Source organism: Chlamydotis macqueenii, chromosome 9 (assembly GCF_036417535.1).
Source record: "Chlamydotis macqueenii isolate bChlMac1 chromosome 9, bChlMac1.mat, whole genome shotgun sequence".
Taxonomy (NCBI): domain Eukaryota; kingdom Metazoa; phylum Chordata; class Aves; order Otidiformes; family Otididae; genus Chlamydotis; species Chlamydotis macqueenii.
The window spans coordinates 8,713,165-8,730,117 of record NC_141564.1 but is presented as its reverse complement, the minus strand read 5'-3'; the positions used below and the strand labels follow the sequence as shown (position 1 = coordinate 8,730,117).

At 36.8% G+C, this 16,953-nt stretch overlaps 1 protein-coding gene across 3 annotated transcripts in view; it reads right to left on the bottom strand.

Annotated features, from left to right (window-relative positions):
- STAG1 (STAG1 cohesin complex component) overlaps positions 1-16,953 on the bottom strand; it is a 186,009-nt gene that overhangs the window by 85,906 nt on the left and 83,150 nt on the right. For all 3 annotated transcript variants that reach the window (XM_086755168.1, XM_086755169.1, XM_086755170.1), the window contains 2 exons: positions 2,817-2,893; positions 102-306 (listed from right to left, as the gene is read on the bottom strand). In XM_086755168.1, the coding sequence (XP_086611294.1) occupies positions 102-306; positions 2,817-2,893 (282 nt within the window). The remainder of the gene's footprint in view (positions 1-101; positions 307-2,816; positions 2,894-16,953) is intronic.

Here is a 16,953-nt window from a genome sequence, read left to right as displayed (position 1 = left end):
ATGCTTTCCAGAGACTTTCATCAAAATCAGGAGTAATTCTCAAAGAGACTAAATAGTACCAAGTTCTTTGAAAAAATTCTTCTTTGCACTAGCTTACTTACCAGCTAATGTACTGGTGTGCCTGAAAGCCCGGACCTGGGAATCTGACAAGCCAGTCAGAAGAGAGATCACTGTGTCCATCATGTATTCGTCATAAATGATGCTATACTGACACTGTCGAATGAGCACTCCAATGAACTCACAGAAGTTGGATCGAAACTTCTTCCACTGTGGACCAGGCATGGTAAGTGGATAATCACCACTGTCCTGAAGAACAAGAAAATGAAAATATGAAATATTAAAAGTCTACCCACTTAATTTATTTTAATGTTATTGTCGCCATCATGGTTTAAGTTTGTAAACTAAACACTATCTCTTTCCTTCAAGCCAACAGACAATACCAAATAAAACCAACATTATTCTTCAATAAACAAACAAGCTTGTTGGCATCAAATCACATTTACAAAGACTTCATTACAACTGTTGTAGACTTGCAATGTTAGCTCTATATGGTCCAAAATACAAATCAAGACTCAATTCTTTTCCTTGTGTCCTAGGTTAGGAAGTACGGGGAAAGAATGAAAAAGGAGTATTTAAAAGTATTTAAGGTCAAAACCTAAAGAAAGGCTTGTGTGATTGAAGGTTTGTGTCATTCTCCATCCCCGCTTCAACTCCTGTAATCAATAACCTTTTACCTAAGCTTCACGAATTATATTCCCCTGCAGCAAAAAACACTATCTATCAAATTTAACCAAAACATACACATTTCTAACATACTAAAATAACAATTAAAATTGCAAAGACAAGCACTCAAATGTTAGAAAGAGACAGAATTATAAGGCACTCTTAATGAACGGTCTCATTCATTGCAATGCTGAATGACATTATCTTAATGAGCAATATTTTTACTTCTAATTTTGAATGCCCAATTTGAGAGAAATAGGAACTTTGGTTTAAAAAAAAAATAAATTCAGAGGGTTTAAAGTTCCTGACATAAAGATACCCCATAGCTTATTAAATTGTTGCTGTGAGTCCTCAGAACTTCTGTGAATCAAACCAAAGTGTTATGTAGTATTGGGAGTCCTGGGGTACTGAAGAGGTATCACAGGTGAAACGCCAACAGTAATATTTATAATGAAGAATTGAGGGCTGTTCCCAGCCGTACTGAGAAAATGGATGACCACTCAGCCCTGCCACCAGTGTTGGTCTCCCTTTCTTTCATTGATTACTATAGACTTCCAGAAAATAAAGAAATCCAGTGGTAGGATGGGCTCCAGGAAGCAGTCTAGTAAGTCTGCACAGTGTCAGAGAGCAGAGCCAACAGCACTGCTGAAGGAAGGCAAGAAGTAGACCTGCCTGGGTTCTCCTCTCCTTTCTCCAGCAAGAAAATAAAGGTTGGGAAGGATCATGCAGACCTGCTGAATTTAGCTTCAGTTGCCTTTAGTCAAAGGACTGGCACTGGCAGTGGTGTCTGCTACCAAAGCCTCTCTCCCAGAAACAAATGATTGTTGTTCTGAATCTTTAAGTGGTGTACACAAAACAGAAGGCCAAAAAGTGCACTAGTGCTATGCCAATCACAATTGCAATTTTACAACCTGAAAGAAAGATTTTGTTTATTTCATTATCTGTTTTAGCCTGAACTCCGAGCTGCTCTTATTCTAAAAGCTTGTATTTTGGCAGGTCTTTTTTGCGACTATGACATTTTGCACAGACCAATCTGAAATATTAGAACTAGCAGTATGAACATAGGTCATATAATATACAATATGAAATACATCCTGTAACAACTATAAACTCACTATGCTGCAATCATCTGATATATGAACATTGGCAGAAAATTACACTAAATTCTGAAATGTTTTTCACTGCTAACAAGGTATGAGTTTATTGCAGATTTCAAAATATTCACTGTGTTGTTGTGCAAGACTAACAATTTCATGCTTTTATACTAAAATCCACACATTCTTTCACAAATCCATTCAAGTACTTCTTTCTGCAACACTGTTCCAAAATGGTAATTTTCACATTAAGTTACTATGTGGTTTAAATTGCCATTTCAAATTAACAAAACATAAACTTGTCCAGAGAAAACAAAGTAGAACACTGCAAAAGCCTGCAGTCCTGTTTCAGGAATCTGGAGTTCTTTGTTGTATGATGGCAGTTCCAAGAGGTGAACTTCAGAATCCAAAATACTCCCATGAATTTCAGTGTGATGAGAAAACTTTCTACAGTTCTTCCTACTGCCTCCTCTTATTAACCTAAGACCCAAGATGTGGACAGACAAGGATATCCCTAAAGCCAAACAAAGATACATGAGGTTCTACATGGATCCAGCCCAGGGCTAACATGGACCCAACCTAGTTCTTGTGGAGTCAGATTTGGCTAGGCTCTCTTACGCCACTGGATGTGAGCTTTTTCCATGCTTTAGTGTGATAGTACACTTATGTCCTTAAACTGGCTAATGAACTTTTCACCACCAATACTTCAGGGTCCAGGGTCTACTCAGTCCACATCATTGGCTTTTCAAGATGAGTGACTATATCTTCTCAAATTATTTTATTACTTTTTGGTTTTCCATTATTTTTCTTTCCTAAAGCTCATGCTGGCTCGTTATTCCTCAATCCAATAGTTTAAATTGCTGCTTTGCTTGTCAATGCAATTTCTCATACTGAAACACTGCTCATCCACTGCTTTCTTGCCCACTGCATTTTTATATTATAACAAAAATAAACTGTAATATGTTTCATAATATTTAAAGAACTATTTGTATACTATACCTCATCAAATTCTTCTGTCATTTTCCTTATGATTTCTGCATTTTGCATGTTCCTGAACATTTCAATTCTTACAGTACCTGTAATGTAATGAATGAATAAAAGAAATTAACAACTCTTTTTGTTGCATCAAAATACCAACATTTTTCTGCTGCTAAACTTACAGCTCAATAGTACAAATGAAGGAGTATATAATGCAGCAACAACAGGAACACATTGAACAAGACTGTATCCTGTAAAGGACTATCAGACTAGAAGTTAGTAAAATTTTCCAACCTTTTACTCTTTACAGCTGAGCAAGTGTGGCACAGCAGTAATAGCAATATAGGACTCAGGCCATGTCTACAGTTGTCAAGTGTTTTTTAATGTTGTGTGCAAAAGAAAATGAAGGTCACCACTAGTAATTCTCCACTTTTTATGTTGGGTCACTTGGATTACAGATGTACCATGATCTCTATGCAGAAACACAGGAGGGGTTTTCAAACTGCTTAGCTCAGGACCAGTATGGCTGAGTGACTTAGGCACAGCAGTGTGGGAATGGAGCTCCAGCACCTCCAGATCAGAGCTGGCACAACTGCATCATGTGGTGCTACTGTCAGCAAGTCTTTCCAAAAGCAAAGGCTCCAAAGGGCTCAGTCAAGATGCGAGCCAGCTCGGGACCAAAAGCAGCAACTGCACCAATGCGATTCCTTCACCTGGATCATGCCACTCCCTCTTGTTACCTGAACAGCAAAGTTAATAGCATTGACTTTTCACTGTAAATGGAACAAAGCTACCAAAATTGAAAACATAACACACAATAGCAATAAATTAAAATTCTTGTGACTTGATCCTAAATTCAATCAGTATAAACAAATAAAATATTTTTAGACATTATTGCCTTTGCAACTAGACACTAAGTATCCAATCATATAACAGAAGTCAACATAGAGAACATATTTTTTGCTACTGCACGATCTCCTTTTTGCCACTTCACAATCTTCTTTTGGTAGCAGAGGAAATACAGAAAAATTAAGAAAACTGTAGAGCTACAAATTCCATCCCAACGTCATTAACATTACAAAGAGTAAGTCTCTTTTGCTTTTGCAAAAAGTTCAATTGGATTAATGATCCACTGCATGGCTCCAAAAATTCAAACCGTAATAGAAGCTTAACAGCTAATACTATTAGTCCCTGTAAAAAGGGATAAATAATGATAATTCAAGTATACTAAATATTATGAGAATGTTTTAATTCTGGTATTTTATTCCTTGAAAAGCAAGCATTAGAAACATATACATTTCAAAATATGCAAGCACAGATACAGCACACTAATCCTCTGTATCTTAGTAGGGCTACTGCTTTACAATGCAACTCAAATATTGATTTCTTGACTTGGCTTTGCTTCTTTATGAAATAATATTTACTTGTTATCTACTTCATATTGGGTAACACTGTCAACCTCATCCTCAATTTAAGTTTGCACATGGAAATTTCCATATTATTAATAAACAATTAGTAACACAATATATTAATATTGAAGAAGAAATCCCAAAGAATACCACCGTATGACGGCTAAAGACCTGTTTTATCAGCTTTGAAATAATCTGTAAATGCAGCAGCTGTATTTTAATGTTTCCTCCAGTATTTAAAGTTTTGTTTTGAATAAGTGAAACAGTTTCACAGTACATCTCAGACCACTGAATAGTGGACAGCTATTCTTAGAAATCCACCTCAACTGCATTAATACCTCTTTCTCTCACTGCATGCTGTCATCTGTTGCTTTTCTCTTTGGTAATGTTCCTCCCATTGAATAAGTAACCTATCGACCTTCCTTACTTTATTTTGTATAGCCCTGATTCTAATTTTATTCTTATCTATTTATTACTTCAGTTAATAACCTTAAATAGCTTCCACATGATACATAACCATGTTACTTAGTCAGAAGAAGTAAAATACCATAACTGAATTCCACTTCACTCAATTAAAATCTTCCTACAACTTTGTATAATGCTATTGCGGCGCTCTATTTTCTCCCTGTGGATATGGAACACAAATACACTGTGGTTACTGTTACTTAGTGGCTCGAGTATTATTACTTCTTAAACGACCTCCTGCATGTTACTTCACAGCCAAGTCAACCATAATTTATCCTTGAACAATTTATCTCAAGGAATCAGTTTCAGGAGGAGATGGATTAAAGCACTGCTGCTTTAATTCAGCACCTTTGCACATGCAGTAACAGTGCTCAGAGGAAGCTGATGGCTTGTAGGGGATGCACAGACTCTCCACGTTACTATCAGACAACAAATTGCACACATTGTGCCACAGACATATGGAACCTGACCACGAAATTGGCTGAGGGGAGAGGCTGCAAAGGCAGGACTACAGACCACAGGCAGTTTCCCTAGAATCATGGAAAGGCTTTTTACCTTCCATGACTAGAACTGAGACAGCATCTTGTATCTTCTGGGCAACTTCAGTATTTTTACATCACTGTGCAGAGGTGTAACAGATAAGGTTGGTGTAGATTCTACGCACATCTTCCAAACAAGCAATGGTCCAGCTCTTTGGGAGCATGAGGCAGGGGCATGCAGAGGATGAAACAAACTCTTCACATCTCCTATGGATGCCAGGATGGAAAAGAGCTCTACACTGCCAAGGAAGTGTTCACAAACATTAAAAGGAGTGAACATGAGCAGCACTTAACTCACTGTCATGTTTCATTCTTTCCTCCACTTTTTATGACAAAGTTTAATGGAAGTCACGTCAAGTAAAAGGAGTATTTCTGCTTATCTGGCAGTAGGTAATAGCTTTGGCCTGACTGCTTTTTCTACCACCACCTTTGCCCCACCTAACCAAAGCACAATCCTGTCTGTTTTTCTGGAAACTAATTTAACACTAACTATGTTATGAAGACTCTGCTCCTAGCACATTTAATGGTGTCATCACAATTTTTCAATTCTACAACGGCCAACATTGTTCAAATTTGTAGTTTTTATGACTAATGAAAAGCTAAACCCTCCCATTTTAAAGTGAAATCTTAAAATAGAACAGATTTTCTGTACAATAGAATTGAAGGTGTGGAGTACATTCCTACAGTCTCTGCCTTACTCATGTTGCTACTAGTCTTCTATCCTTTTCTAAATTAAGTTTTACCTCTATCACTAAGCTCTCACTCTGTATTTAGTGAAAAGGATTTAAATTGTCTTAGCCCATTAACAAATTGAGAAGCCTGTTCCTCTTCAGTACAAAGTTATCAGTTCAAACTTATTCACACTCATTGTGTTTTAAAGTCTTCTTGCTGACTTGTAAATATGACATGCATTAATGACAAAATTCCAGTTTAACTTTCAGCTAAAGACAGATATCAATTTCATTTGTCAATAATTTGTCACCCAACCTGGCTTTTAAAAGTAAAACCAAAAAACCTTACAGAGGACAAAATGTTATTTCCATTAGAGAAGACTAAAAGGGTCTATACAAAATTGCATTAATACATTTAAAAAAAAAAACACAGAACAAAACAAACAAACAAAAAAACTGTGTATGAAACAAGATATAACAATTCCAAGAGATGTAACATATCACAGACTCAGTGGCTTCCAAACATTTATTTATAGTGAGAAGACTAACCAGTTATAATAGTAAGCCCTGCAAAAGAAAAGTAACAACAAAAATCTCCAAGAACTTTGTAAAATATTTAAGCCCTGAAGTTTGAGCAACAACCAACCTTTAATACTGGGAGGTAAAGAGGCTATTCTTTGGATATAGATTGTCCCATGACTGGCTTTCCTCCTCTGAAACAGCAGGTACTAACCACTGCTGGAAATCAGGTAACACCATCATACCAAATACTATATTTCAATGGCCCCCCTGCATATGGCCATTCTGGTATTTCTACAAGAAAGCTAAGCTTATATGACAGAAACAAGGCCACTGTGTAAGTGGTACCAGCTACGGCAGCCCACAGTCACTTAAACACCACTAATGAAAACAAATCACTCACTAGTAAATGGACTCTTGAAATCTAAACTACTGACAGCCCATAACAAACCATATACTATGTACTATACTACTATATTATAGAGTCAGTTTTAATCTCTGGCACCTTTATTCACAGAAGCCACACAGCCAATTTTATCCCTTCTCTTTGGGACCACCTGCCCAAACTGAGTAAGGTGCAAGAGAAGTGGTGGGAAAACTGCAGCTCAGAACTAAAGTCAATGGATATAAAGTAAGCCCCCAGTCTCCTGCCAAAGGAGGATTAATCATGGGACCTTAAATTCGTAGTGACGGATTAGTATCTCTCAACCACACAAATTGGAAAAGCAGTAAGTAGAGAAAGATTTATAAAAGCATCAAGATGAAGACGCTAGAAGATTTGCACTGGAAACTATCATATGAAAAAGGCAATGTACTCTTTTGCATTAGCTGAAAGTCCATAGTCAAGGCCAGAGCACTGGGAAGTAATTTTGACTGTTGAAATTGTCAAGAGAGAGTAAGTTTAATAAAGATCTTGCAAGGATGGATGATAATTGCAGAATTGCTGCATGGGCAATATTTCTTTCCCTTGATATCATTCAATATGCATTTCCTATACCTTTCTCCCAACTTACCATTAAGACCCTAAGAAATAATCCACTTCTACAACGTCTGTAAGCGCGGTTTTTAATTGTCTCAGCAATGTTAGTGAAAAATCTCCGTATGAAAGATGACAAACAAAGACTGAAGTCAAACCATAAAGAGCACATTATCTCTCACTGCTCAACTTGGGTCATGGTACACTTTTGTAACACTTCATTTACTGTTCCCAGAAAAGAGATGCCTGAAACTAACGAGAAATTACTCATGCCAGTAAAAAAAGTTTATTTTCTGTGGCTTGCTCATGGTCACATAAGAACACTGAAGTCGATCTTACCTCATTGAAATCAATGCATGTTAATCGTTAATCTAAATGGAAGCAGTACTGGGACAGCTGAAGCACATCCATAGATGCTGAGACTCCTAAATCCCATCAGGGCTCCTAACCTTCTATTAATTTCTGTGCTTGAAAACAGAAACCAGAAGTCAGGATTCTAGAACAAAGTTAGCCTAAATACTTAGTTGAATTTCAGCTTTCAGGGGACGTGCAGGAATAGAAGACCCTTTTATTGACTCTCATAGAACTAGGAATTCTATTGCTCTGATTACTGAGATTATTTAAATTGCCATCTCAATAATGAAAATCTAGAGGAGAGTGTTTTCCATTTGTGTTTTCCATCTTCTGTATAAAAAAATTGTCACCACTACATTGTAAGAACTCAATGGACAATCTTTAACTTGCTATATTCTACTCCTTGTTGACACCTTGCTAGTTTAAGTCCTTCATCTCACAACCTACTGTACATCATACAACTCTACATATGGATTAAAAAACAACAATGAAGCTTTTGAATCTAGCCTTCTTATTGTGAAGGTTCATAGCAGACATCTTCAACAGAAACTCCAGGCCTCTCTTTCCTTCTATTACTGCCTAGACATTTTCAAGAAAGCTATTATAGATTTAAGAACAAGTATAAATGTAAATGCTATACAGGACAAGGATTAAGTGGCAAAATCCTTTTCCTGAATTTTCAGATCTTGATTTTGCTAAAAATCCATCCAAGAATCTTTTTTGGAATTAGATAAAGATCAGAAAAGTCATTACAGAGAACTGTGTTACCCCCACTGTGAGTCTTCAGCAGTATGAGAAATGTATTAATAGAACAGACTTCCACCAAATAGCAGAGAGAATGACAAATAAAGTAATTTGTTACTTGTCATTGTGAACAGATACTTAAGAATAGAGACTGTTTCTCTGTTGCAATGTGATGTTAAAGTTGATGAAATCTGCAATGAAATCTAGATTCTGGAATGGAGGAAACTTTGGTCGTTACAGTCCTTTGATAGTTCTTATGGCCTTTTTGTGCTCTCTCCTACCAATGCCTGACTGCCACCTACAGTTCCTGCTCCATGCTCATTACATGTCTGACAATGGCATGTACATAGAACATAGACAGTAATTAACTGAGACAGAACAGGCACATTCAAAGGGACCACTACTAAAGCATTTTGAATTTTACTTCCTCCATAATACAAGGCCCAGAAATCTGTTAATTTTTCTGGTTTACACAATTTTGTAAAACAAAAAGGCTTTGTAAAACCTTGTACAAAAAAAAGTACACATTCTTACTAGTAAAAAGTGATAGAAACTTAACGCCTACTGTAAAGAAACCAAACTCCATGAAACTCCTAGGCTCCAATTCTGTATGAGAACTTGCTACTTGCTTAAACTATCCTGAGTGTCAGAAGAATAAAAATAAGGAAAAAAATAAAGAATCCAGGAGTGACTCAAAGAACTACATACCATTAAATCTGATTGCTGTGCCACACTGGAAGGTGATGTACAACAGAACTGGGGGGCCTATTCAAGGCTTGATGTTATTTTTGTGAAGTAATGCTTCACAAACCCCTTGGAGCTCCATAAGGCATCAATAAGCAGATAAAAGCCATACCTTTATGCAATACAACCATTTTCAAAATCCTATAATGATCTCCCTCATCTTAGTTTTAAAAAGTTGATATGCAATAATAAAGATTTCAGATTAAAAGACAGGAAAGCAAAGATGGCATAAAATGGTCGGTTTTCAGAATGAAATGAACAACAGATCTTTCTAAGCATTGGTGTTGATAGAAATATGCTAAATAGCAGATAAAAATGCTATGAAAGAAAATATGATAATGGAACAGACAAAGTCAGCTGGTAACAGAATTATTTAGAACAGCGAAAACTGCCCAAGGACTTTATAGTAATGAAATTGATAAAATGCTAAATAATGTTCTTCAGGAAAAAAGCATGCTAATTCCACAAACTACTAGTAGAAAAAGTAGTAGGTCTACATAATTTAGTGCATGAAAAAACAGTACACTTCATGTGTTCAAGTCTTATAATTTTGGTAAAGGAAACTTCCTTACTCTGAGTTTAAGACAGATAATTCCATTTTGATGTGGCTCTACAGAATTTGCATTTGGAAATTTTAAGTCGCTTTTCATCTTGATGTTAATGCCACTGACTTTGAGTAACAGAAACCAAAAAATTAATAACCAAAGCCACTAAACTTGCAATCTAGTATTTGTGCTGAATGATTTCAGGCCAGGCTGGATGAGGCTCTGAGCAACCTGATCTAGTCAGGGATGTCCCTGCTCCTTGCAGGGGGGTTGGACTAGATGACCTTTGAAGGTCCCTTCCAACCCTAACCATTCTATGATTCTAAAATAGATCTTCTCATGCTGTGATGGATTGAAGTAGTAATTCTCACAAGGCACCCACCTTTTCGTCAGATAACTTCAGACTTGAACAACAGTGACATGAACATGAGTAAAACCTCAAGAGCCTTTGCTACCCCAAAGGCATTGCTTTGTTCCTGGTAATGTCTTAATGCTTTTGCACTTGGAAGCATCCACAACTGCAGTCATCCAGCAGCCACATTCTCACCTGCCTCATTTCACTCTGGCTAAATGATAAGCCTGTGATCAAGGAGGACACTTAACGCTTGAGGAGAAAGGGAAAACACTGACTCTAACCTATTCTTGGGCTTACGCTCCTCTGAAACTTCCCACCTGTTTACTTAGTACTGGTTCCAAGAATCATTTCTGTGAGCACTACTCAATGCTGCAGTTTCCTGCACACATGCTGTAAGGAACGTTTGTTAAGATAAATATCCCTCATGAATCTGATGAAACAAAAACTAATGTACAGAGTTTTGTACTCAGTAATCAGCACTAGGTGTTGGGAAGAGAGCAAGTACAAGTGACCACTAGATGAATCTTGCATTTGGCAGTAGTTTAGGGTTTACCTGAACTGCAGGTTGTTAAGCCACACTGTGACTACTAGATTTAATAGCTGCTAGTGGTTCTGTCATCTCTTAACTCATTTGTGCTTTTCATATCCACAGAACTGTGCATCAATGAAATCTACAGTTTAGCTCTATATTCCTTAAGAAAGTATCTAATGCTATTTTTAAAGCTGCTGCCAGATAATTTTATTTGACAAGTCTTTTTTTTGCAAGGAGTCAATAATTGTTCCTATATTTACAATTCTTTTCCCTATGGCTTGAGTTTTTCTCTCTAATTTTGCATTTCCTTTTGGAAGCAGGATGGTCAGAACTACATTCGATGCTCAAGATGCAGGTGGATGTGAGTTTGATAGATTTTTTTAAAATTGGTTTTTAATATACACACACATAAATTTTTCCTTTACTTCTAATTCTTAACTTCACCTCTCAGAGCACTGCCAAGTAAAGAGGGTATATTTTCAAATTATTCACAAAGACAGCAGGCTTCAGGAACAAAACATTATCACTGCATACGTGGAACCAGAGTATGGCTGCATGCTGTCAGGAGTTCCACAAATCCAGCAATATAAACATAGGTAGTTTGGAGGTAGGGTTGAAAGTTAAGCATAAGATACAACAATGTAAATATTTGAATTAAGTTCATTTAGGTACATCTACACTTTCAGAGCGCTTTTATCAAAGACTGTGTTCACATCTAGACTCACCCATCACCTGCACTGTTAACACGCAACGACCTAAGCTTTCCTCTGTGGAGGAAAGCGTGGGCCTGAGCTCTTCCCCTCTCCTGAATGGGGATCTTATCTGTGTGCATAAGTACTTGATGGGAGGGTGCAAAGATGATGGAGCTAGATGCTTCTCAGTGGCACCCCCGACAGGAAAAGAGTCAGACAATCCAAACATGAGCACACCAGTAGCGCATAACTGTGTAAGCACTTTTGTAGCCAAGGACAGAGTAAAAATATTATTGCCATTGCTAACAACAGGCCACAGACACCATAGCTGTGCCTATGTTTATTGCGCACAGCCCTAGTCCCACGCTGTTAGAGTAGTTATCAATGCGTTATGAGTACCTGCTGTGTGAACTGAAGCTTGGTACCAAGCGTCTCTTGTTATAACGCACAGTTCAAGTGTGGGATGATATAAAACTAAAGGCCTTGAAAATAGGCAATTTGTCTGATAAACCGATTTCAGCTAAGACCAACTGCTTTGGACCAGTACTTTGTACTCATAATATACTCTCTTTCTGCTTTGTACAATATTTCACAACAATTATAATAAACCCCAGAGCAGTTTTAAAAGTACTGAGTACTCCTCGAAGGAAAAATAATGGACCTCTGCTCTACCATACTGGAAGTGGCTTCATATATTACAGATCCTTTATTATGCAATTCTTCTGGATAGCTAAAAGGTTTAATCCACCAATTTTGAAAGTAATAAACAGAGAATTATTACTGTAAAACAGATTATTTATTTTTGTTCTGTTTCCTCTTATTTTTATCAAATGGTTGTACACTCAAGGACAAACTCACAGCTACTTATTTTCCTTCGAAGTCTAGAACTGTAGAATAATTTCAGTTGGCAGGATTCCTGACTGTCAGCTAGTCCAAACTCTTCCCAAAGCAGTTCTGCTTCTCATGAAATTACTTTTAGAGTATATTAAAGGTTAAAGCATTTACTGACCATGATCTTTGAAAAGACAATGCAAAAATTAGCTGACCTGGCTCAAAGCAATGCCTTTATCTTTCTCTCTCCTCATTTAAAAGTATGCAAGATGAGAGGAGTTATCTTTTTTCACGTAGTTATTTCTCCTAGTTTCCTAGGAAAAAAAAACAACTTGTTTTCTCTTGTGTGTTAGCTCAGTCCAATACCCCATTTAACTTTTTGACCATCTGAACACATGCATGGAGGTTTTTATTTGTCTAAGGAAATAAAAAAAAAAAAATCAAGAAATCACATTAAAAAAATAAATAATCTTTGTGCTTAGAAAGTAAAGCAGAAATTGAGTAGTGCCAAACTTAAGATGCTCTATGCGACCTTGATTTAGTCTCTGTGTGTAAACTTTGATGAGTCACCAACTTACATGTCTGTCTACTATTCTGTCTAGCTTCCTTAGCTACAGAAAACAACTGGTTTGGAAGTGAACAGGAGTTGTGCAGGTGAAATTACTGTCTCTCAGATGTACGAGCTCTTGTTACAGCCAAGGAACCAGGTTTGGGAGTGCAGGAAGAAACAGAGTAGTCTTACAAGAGGAACTGATTAGGATGCTGCTGGCTATTTTCTTTCACTTCTGAGTTCCTAACTGTTTTAAAGATGGTGCATAACAGTACATTCTCCATTTCCCAGGCATCTACCTTGCAGTCTCTTGGATGAATTTACAAAAGTGCAGCATACAAACAACTGTACCTTACAGACTGTGACACATTCCTTCTGGTACGTTAAAAAAACACCCCTAAACTTAAAAAAGGGGAAAAGTTTGAATCAGCCCTTCCTTAGTAGAGAGGGTAAGGAAGACTGCTTAGGCTAGAGTCCTGCTTTTTCCTAATTGCAAATACATATTTATTATACTAAATTAAGAACTTCAAGTTCCATTCTGTGAACTTTAAGAAATCTTCTAGGTACTCTGAGCCTAGTCATTAAGCAATTTGAAGAGAAGTAGGAAATCAGTAACTGCTATGATTTAAACACGTAATATATTATCTGAAAAAACCTCCCCAAAGGGAGCGGCACAGATACTGTATCTGCTATCTCAAAAGCTTTTATATCAATGAGTGTGCCTGGATTAGTAAATTACAGAGCAGAGACAGGATCTTTACAAGGAATTTACAAAGGAAAACTAGTTGAAACCCTACAGAAAAAAGTCCGTGAGGAAAACTTAAAAAAAAAAAAGAAAAAAAATGAACTTGGCTAATATGGAAAAATAAGAGGAAGCATCACATTAAAAGCAAAGTTAAAACAACACAATGAGTAGTTGCTCAATGTGTTTTGGCATGGGTAAGAGAACAAGAGAGCACACACTAGAGCCAAAATCAGTAAAAGTCTGGATATGCTTGTAAAAAACATAATGCAAGAGGGAACGGTCACCTCAGAACTGAGAAAAGACAAACTGCTGGTAGGTCTCATGGGAAAGTTGGAGAAAAAGCAATACTACAGCAGCTCTAACCAAGATCAGCTTAAACTGCGTGCAACAGCACTTGGAGATGCAAAATGAAGCAAGAGAACGCACACAGATCACAACAAGTGTTAACAAGACAAATATAAGTGGCAGTGTGGAAAAAGGAGCAGAGAACTGAGAAAACTCAACATAGAACTTGTTTCTCAACCGTGGATGGCAAGGATTCACTTAAGAGTATTTGAGAGCAAAATGTAGAAAAAATACACCTATGTAAACTTAATAATACTAGGAAAAACAAACATAAGTGATAAAGGAGCAAGTACTGAAAAGAGTGCTGAAAGACAAACAGTAATAAATACAGGATGAAATACAAGAGGGAATGAAGAGTTTGAGTACATTAATTAACACAAAGGTACTGGACTCAAGGGGAAAAATTAATCAAGTACCACTAGGGAAAAAGGAAAGAAGAAAAACACAGGCAGGTTTAATCTGGAAAATGGTTAAAATCCTTAGTTACAATCTCCTCTCAGATTGTTTTGGATCCCTATCTTACAAATTTTAATATCAGAATTAGTTGAAATGGTGTGCTTCGCTAAAATTAAAATTGACCCTGTAAATACATCCCATATTATTATGCCACTGATACTATTCTTTGCAGACAGTCAAACGTAAAACACAGCTTATGCAGCCACAGAATAAAGCAGCCACCTTACTCCTCTGGTTGTGTCTTACAGCTTAGTGGAAAAAAATCTTTGAAGTGGGAAAATACAAAGCATTACTGGGGTAAAACAAATTATTTTGACATAATCTGCAGCTAAGGTTTTATGTTGTAAAGAGCAAGAGCATTTAGTTTTCTCAATATTTTCTAACAAACCATTCAATCCCCCCCATCTTTCAGCACTTTAGGCAATCTTTCCTTTTAAGGTTTCTCAGTGCTCCCTCTCTCCCCCACTATCAGTTTAACATGTCTGGAAGTCTTAATATCAGGATGTCTTTACTGTAATATGCTCAGATTTTGAAGTTAAATTGAATTTTAGCCGAATTTTCTGTATAGCAACCTTTTTTTTTTTGGCATAATTACATTCTCAGCTGTGACTCCATGTCAACATAGACTGTCTAGTTCTTGCTTTGTTATGCTTCCCACATGAAACTTTCCTTGAAGTTCACAATAAAAATACCAAAGACTGTTATAATATGGATCAACTGCTTGATGAGTATATTCAAAAATTAAGTTACAGTTTTAATTTATGGCCCTGTTCAGCAGTATATTCTAGCTCTACCATTTTGCAGCAGCTTAAAGCAACTCCACAACTACTCATCAGATGAAATTAGTATACTGCTATTTTGGCTGCTGAAGCAAAGCCAAACCACTGGGATGTACACCTGTCTACCTCTCTCTTCTCCTGCTTCCTAAGCTCATCTATGGAGATGTGCCCTTACAGAACACATTCCTTTCTTGTAATTTTCATAATTCATTACTTCCTCCTTTTGCCTTATACTTTCCCAAATTTAGAGACACAAGATTACCTCTTCATCCTTCATTCCACTGTTACAGAAGTTTCTGTTTCCTCTCCTCCTTGAATTTTCCCTATTAATGAGATATCATGCATGTAATTAACTTTTCCCTAGGATATTCAGTACTTTTTTTGCTGTTATTACAGGCTGATAAGAACAAAAAAGAAATGCGTAGAGGATTGCCCATTTTCAAAATGCCTGCCACCTTACATTGTTTCCATGACATCAAAGTCTCAAAATACCTAAGGGTTAAATGCATTTTTCAAAATAGTGCAATGTCTCTCACTGATTCTGATCAGAATGAACTGCAAGCTTTGCTAAATGCAGGCAGGCAGAGAGAAACACTACCAGGGAGTGAGACACGGAGATGCTCGTCGTCCCAAGAGCAGCTTGCTGCCTAGTCTTCCTTCAGAGCACTAGGAAACATTAACCCCTTAGTAAGATCAGTTCTGTGTATATTTCCCTGAAAGAAAGCTAGAGGATATCCATCAGTGTATGTCAAATCTAAGTCTAAGCCCTGTAGTTTATCCCTAACTTGTCTCACATCTTCACAGCTCGGGTATACAGCACAGTATTGCTCTTGATTTTATAACCTACTATAATCAGAGCAAAGCCAGTGTAAGTAAGCTCTTAATTAATACTGTATGTTACAATAAATACACTTTACAATTAAAACAGTGTACTATACTGACATGCATTACATTATACTGTACTATACTAATATTACTCTAGTACACAGTCAAGATCAATTAACTTCGTCACTTTGAATATGTTAAAGTTATTCCTTCCTTTCCCAACCTCTGATTATTTTTTCTCCCTAAAATGTGTTAAACACCTCTGTAATCACTGAGTTAAGTTTACTAAGCTATCATTCATGTAGAAAAGCACCATTAAAATGAGATCGAACTTAAATTTTATATTCCAATTAAGGAAGCAAAAGAAATAATTATGGCATTATATACATAATATGCAAAGTGGCACTACAAATTAATCACTGGCCAAAGTACCAGATAACCAGAGCAATAAATTAATACACCAAGTTAAACCAACTGACAATTTTTATAGGGCATCTTGTCTTTCTCAGGACCCCAACAGCTTATACCCAGTAGTTATGACTGTACTCTGACAATGCCTTGTGAACTGCTGCACCCCGCCACTGCTCCGTATCAGCACACTGTTTACATCGAGGCCTGATTTCAATGCAGATATCTCAGAAACTTGGGATAGAAATCGGCTGTCACAGCTGAGTTCGAAGGCAAGATCCATGGGACCTAAGATTCAGTCGAAAGTACCATATGAATGTAATTCCATTCTTTGATCTTAATTGATGCATTTTTAATACAAAGGAATAACTGGAATGAAATAAAAAAGTGTGGAGAAAAGAGGGTTATGAGAAGCATCTACAAAATTCCATATGGGACAGAGAAGATATATCTAGAATCATTTGTTATGTCTGAAAAAAATCCCCAGAAGTAGCCAGTGAACTATCAGAGAGCTAAATAAAGTGATTTTTCCATACAGCACATAACTGAAGTATAATCGTACTGTTACAGGCTACCATGGAAACTAGGAAAAAAGAAAGGGGGGGGGGGGTGTTGAAAATCAGATATCAAACAAACTTAAGAGTGAAAATATCCTTCACTGCTATTAGACAAAT